At 27.5% G+C, this 6,228-nt stretch overlaps 1 protein-coding gene across 1 annotated transcript in view; it reads right to left on the bottom strand.

Moving 5' to 3' along the window:
- LOC125844856 (uncharacterized) overlaps positions 1-5,158 on the bottom strand; it is a 9,763-nt gene extending 4,605 nt beyond the window's left edge. Inside the window, exons 1-2 of the mRNA XM_049524213.1 lie at positions 4,592-5,158; positions 4,395-4,515 (exon numbers count right to left, since the gene is read on the bottom strand). Of these exons, the coding sequence (XP_049380170.1) occupies positions 4,395-4,515; positions 4,592-4,915 (445 nt within the window). The 5' untranslated portion in view covers positions 4,916-5,158. The remainder of the gene's footprint in view (positions 1-4,394; positions 4,516-4,591) is intronic.
- Positions 5,159-6,228: the final 1,070 nt, after the last annotated feature.

Raw genomic sequence — 6,228 nt, 5'->3', positions numbered from 1 at the left:
AAAAAAATGATGGGGGGCCTGGGTGGGGGTGGCATGTGGCGTAAAAAATGAAATTTTCAAATTTTGAAATATTTTGGAAAAACAAATATATTATGGATGGGGAGGGTGGATACGGAGTACAGTGTAGGATAAGAAAAAATATTGAAGGATGAAGTAGAATTTCGGAAAATGTTTTCCTTAATTTGTAAAGGGAAAACATTTTCCTTAAATTTGAGGAATATAAGTTGATTTAGAAAACATTTTCCAAAAACATTTAAATCAACCAAACATTGAAAAATCTTCATATCAAACATACCCTAAGTGTTAAAATCTTAATAAAAATAAATGCACTTAATGATATAATATCTTAATCATTCATATTCATACCGTCATTAAATGCAAACAAATGAGGTCATTTGCAGAGGCGTATTCAGAATTTTGAGATGATGGGTGCACTGTTATAAAAATATTGATTTATGATATAAATTTAATCGGTTCGACATTTAGGTTTTTACTACTGAGAACCATTAAAATTTTAAAATTTTAGGTCTAAAATTAATTACCAATTACCACTTANTTGATTTATGATATAAATTTAATCGGTTCGACATTTAGGTTTTTACTACTGAGAACCGTTAAAATTTTAAAATTTTAGGTCTAAAATTAATTACCAATTACCACTTAGAGAAGTGTTATCTAATTTTTAGAAAGAAAAATAAAACAAGACAAATATAAAATTCAAATTTCTAACCTCGCGGAGAGAGGTGCACCCAGTCATAATTGCATTATGTGATACTTCATGTGTGGGTTCACACATCTATATTTCAAAAAAAAATTAAAATATAACACTAATGTATATGATCTCGGGAGGGGACCATGGGCTCACGTGAACCCGGTGACCCCCCCTTAGATACGCCTCTGGTCATTTGAATGTACGTGGAACTACCATGGTACCACCATTATCACCACCACCCCTACCACCACACATTCCTCTCTCACTATAACTTTTCCTATATAATACATATTAATAGGAAAAATACCTGCAAAAGTCACGAATAATTATCCTCAATTATAACTTTTCCTCCCCTTCCCCCTTTGATTAATTAGCCCGTGACTCTCTGACTTCGTAAGCAACCAATTAATTATTTATTTATTTGCCGAAATAGGTTATTTTATTAATGCTAAGAAGAAACTACAACAATAGTACAACACAATCTAAATAATTTGCTTTTAATCTACTATTAATGACACTAGAATATATTTGTAGGCGTATTAGTTTACTACGATTCATTTGCCAAGCATATATTATATATCTATAAATATATCGTGATCCATTGGCACAATTGCAGTACTTTGTTCTCTGGGCACATCATAACCTCTCCACTAGGACCACAACTCCCACATCCCACTATCCTTAACTTTTAAAAAAAAAAACGGATCTGATCGGATCGAAAAAAATTCACCTAAAATCAATATTTATACTAAGTTAAAATAAATATATGATATGCATTTGTATTTAATTTTTATTACTCAACAAAAGTTGAACTCTACATTTTCATCAAATTATATTACTTGATCCTGATAAATTAATACATTTTGATGTAGTTCCTTATAAATATTAAATTTTGAGGTCTTATACAAAGGCGTATCCAGGGTTTTGAGATGATGAGTAAACTGTTATAAAAATATTGATATATGATACAAATTTGATCAGTATGATCTCGGGAGGGGACCATGGGTTCACGTGAACCCGATGAGCCTCCCTTAGATACGCCTCTGGTCTTATATTTTCCATTCTTTAATCATATTAAAAAGTTATTATTTACCTATCAAAACTAGGTCATTCCAAGTAAACAAATATAGTTTAATGGATCAATCTTTGTCAATGTGACTATGCACGAACCAAATAAAAGTTAAGAAATTAGACAAACACCTAGTCAAAGGGCCTAACAAGCCATAACAACCTTTGAAATGAATTTTTCTTAAAACTAATCGTTTAACAACAAAAACAAATGGCATTGAAAATGATATATTTTAAAAAATATTTGAAGACATTGTGTATTCTAACAAGTTTTGTTGGTTTTCAATTTTCAAAATATAACATAAGCATTTCACATATATTCAGCAATCAAGAAAAGTCACTTTCCAATGTATTTTTACAAAAGTGCACCCTTGTTAATATATGTCAGTCATTCCTATTAAAAATAGATAGTTTTAATACTTTTCATTTCATAAAATTAATGCATAAATAATATTAATCTTTCTATTTTACCCTTTAAAGTTATTAGTCTTGAAAATATGTATTTGATTAATATTGGAAAATTATGTAATTAATTCATGTTCATTGGTCAAATTAATTAATCAAAATAAATTAATTCATGTTCATTTATTAAAAAACTTGACTTCAAGAGAATACTAAACAGGCCGAGACTGGCTCCGGGGGCTCTAAAGCAGATCCAAGTTAATCATTTTAAGTGCGTACTCTTGTACGTGTTCTTTCCGTGTGTGTACACTATGTAGTCCTACAATAATATGGTGTTGTTGACATTTTGTGTACATTATTTGACTAAATTCTTTGTTGTATATGTTACTTCCTAGCTAGTTCCCAACAATATATATATACTAAATTTTCTACAAAAATAAGAGAAAAAATTTATTATTTCTTTCTGTTTCAATTTGTTTGACGTGTTTTTTTTTAATTCGTTTAAAAAAATTATCTTTTTTTTTTAGCAATTTTTTAATTCCAATTTTTCATGTGGCATGTTTATGACCACAAAATTAAAGAATATTTTGATACATTTGACACATCTTTAATTTTAGACCAATAAGATTGTAAAGATCTTCTTTCATTTTGTTTAAACTAAGTGTCAAGTCAAAATAGCTCTAATAAATTGAAACTAACGATTATATCTAATTGAAATTGATTTTCGACTGCAAAGAGAATGGTGATTCAGATGCTAATTATATTTATATTTTCCTTTGTAAAAAGTACTCCCTCCATTTCTATTTACATATAGTATAAATATTCTTCATTACTAGTTATTTTACAAACCAATGCATAAAAATAACACTATTCTTTCTATTTTACCTTTGAGAATTATTAGCCTTGAAAGTATATATTTGACCGATATAGAAAGAACTAAATAATTAATTCATGTTCATTGGTCAAATAAATTAATCAAATAAACTAATTCATGTTCATTTATTGAAAATTTGATTTCAAAAGAAAACTAAATAAAGATATAATAGTAAAGAGTTTTTGTCTAAAATCATCTTTCAAGTATGACTTAAACCTAAAGTATATTCTTGTGTTATATAAGTAAATAAAAAACATCCTTGCACTATTCAAAAAGTTGCAAGATTCATCCTTCTGTCTATTTTTTGTAAGAAAATTACGTCACCAACAAAAAAAATGTGTCAAGTTGAATGAATATATGTACACATGGTTAAGCTAGTCAAGGTGGGTGATTTTTCTAATTTTTAGAAATTGAGGGTTTAAATCATATTCAGACAATAGATTCAAATTCTATATATTCTTTGTAAAAAGTATGGCCAAATACAACTTCAACTTCAAAATTTTCAAATAAAGTAATTATTTTTTTATTTTCATAATTAAACGCCTACATAATATCACTAAATTTCTAGCATTTCTGTACATTCTATAAAATATGAATTGCATTGTAATAATGTACATACGTATTAAATATTTTATTAAAGAAAATCTCTAAATAGTTGGGCATAATATTTTTAAAATGATTTTTTTTTACATAATTTTTCTAAACATCGAAACCTACTGTATAAATATTTCAAGACTTATTTATTGTTGCAAGTTAATTTACTTGATGATGCAAAAAACATATAAACAAACAACATACAAAATTTAAATTCTGAGAATGAAAGATTCGTTTCCTATCCATATCCGTATTCTTTTAGGTAACTTTGATCTTCTCGTCGTGGCTAAGACATGACCAAATTAAAAAATATATTTTTATTAGTTCAATCAGTTTCTTAACAAAAATAGACTGAAGGAGGATTCTTGTTATATTTTGGATAATATAAGGATGTGTTTTGCTCACTTAGATAATATAAGGATATACATTAAATTTAAGTAATAATTGAGGGATGGTTTTAGCTAAAAATTCGTATAGTAAATTTACCTAGTTTCTTAAGGCATGCAAAAATCTAATACGACAGACAACTAAATAGAAACCGAAGGAGTACTATATCAAGAAGAAGAAAAAATGCAAAATGAAAATGTGAAAACGTGTGGAAAGAAAACAAGTTGCATGTATATATGGGCAAGTGCAAGCAAAACAAAAGAATAATAGTAGCACCTCCAATAATAAATTAAAAAAATACATATGTAAGAAAGAGTCAAACAAAAAGAAAAGTCAACATTAATGGAAAAAGTGTACCTTGCAATTCCAAACACTCCATTTCCGTCCGATCAACAAAACCAACGGCATAATTAGGATCATCGATAGCTCTAAGCATATAAGTTTTCCTTCCGCCAAACTCATTTGGAACGATACATGCCTGTTCAGACACAATAAAATATATAATCAACTAAAAATTTGTATGTATATTTTTCTCTTGATAAAAATTTCAATACCTGTAACTCAGTGAATAATTCATCGTCAGATTGAGATACACGCCTAACACGAACAATAATAGAAGTTTCCTTAGCCTTGAATGAATTATGCATGATCTTTTGTATACCATTTTTGCCATTCTTGAACGGTGATCGAAGAATCATGTTACCTATTCGAAGTTCCTCCACGATATCCCCCGTTATCAACATATTTCCGGTCCATTCATCGCCTTTCGAACTTCCTTTTAAGCATTGTATGGATAAAACTAGTGATGATGATGATCTTGATGTTGTTGAGTATGAAGAGTTTGTGCTTCCTGATGAGTTTGAACGTTCCATGGGCATTTCTTTAATTTTTTGTCAAAGTGTCAAAAATGGGTTTTTTTTTTTGAGGTTTTCTTGAAGAAGTTTAGGGAAGAAAATATATTATAAAGATAAGAAGATAGATCTAGGAAAATAAGGTGTTTTTTGTTTTAATTGAAAAGCTTATCACTAAATTCCTTGAAGAAAAATGAAAAAGGTAGTTGAGGTTGGGTTTGGAGAAATTTAGGAACAAGATTTTTGTGGGAGAAAATAGAGGGGAATAATAATATCTAGGTGAAGGACTAAAGAGGTCAAACATTTATGGAGGAGTTGGGAAATTAAATTTCATTACGTAAATGCACTTTAGTTTCTTGGAAGTTATAAAAGTCTTCTTTAGTTTTTTAGTATGTTCTTATATGTCAAATGATTTGAAGTGACAATTCTTCTTTCCCATTTGTTGGGTATAACTATTCACTCTTTTTAGAATTTATTGAATTAATTAATTTGAATTCACATTATATAAAATTAAATTTTAAAGTATTTTCTTTAAGAAAATTTTTCATTTTTGGATTTTGAACTTAATATTTTTTACTCTCTTCATTTCAAAATAAGTGAATTGTTGAACCTTTTTTTATAGTTTAAAATAACTTAAATGTTCAAAGTTTAATAGAGTTGTTGGAAATTTCTTCCATTTTGTCCCTCATTCACATATTCTATTTGATAATTTCAAGAGAGTTAATTGTTTATATTTATGACATTACTTTGAATTATTTATATTTTCAAGAATAGTTTGAGAATAACTGAGTATTCAAGAAGAAATCACATGCATCTCCTCACTCTCCTTCGTGATTGAATCAGGGTGAAAATTATTTACATCCTTCAACTTTACTTTAAAATCAAACTATCCCCTCAATTTTGAGAAATAGTCATCCCCCACCCTTTTTTCCTAGTTGACTTTCTAAATATCTATTCTACCCTTACATTATCAACTTGTATCTTTTTTATACTTCTTTAAAATTAAATTATAGTATTTTTTTGTTATTTAATTTATATATAAAAAATCCCATAAAATATAAATTTCATTCAAAAGAGAAAAATTAAAAATTGATTCAGTATATAAGCTAATGTCGTCTTATAATGAAACAAATGAACAAAACATTAAAAAAATTATTAATTTTAACGGAATTTATAATATGATAATCTTATGAATATATTTCAATGCAAGTATACAAAAATAATTAATAAAAAGTAAAGATATATTTCATAATAATTTCTTAAAAAATTATCTATCTATATTGTAAATACAATTTAAATTACAATTTAATAGTATCCATGTCCTCAACTTTGGTCTTTGG

The sequence above is a fragment of the Solanum stenotomum genome, chromosome 11 (assembly GCF_019186545.1).
Source record: "Solanum stenotomum isolate F172 chromosome 11, ASM1918654v1, whole genome shotgun sequence".
Taxonomy (NCBI): domain Eukaryota; kingdom Viridiplantae; phylum Streptophyta; class Magnoliopsida; order Solanales; family Solanaceae; genus Solanum; species Solanum stenotomum.
The sequence above is the reverse complement of the archived record's forward strand: the minus strand, read 5'-3'. Positions and strand labels throughout refer to the sequence as shown.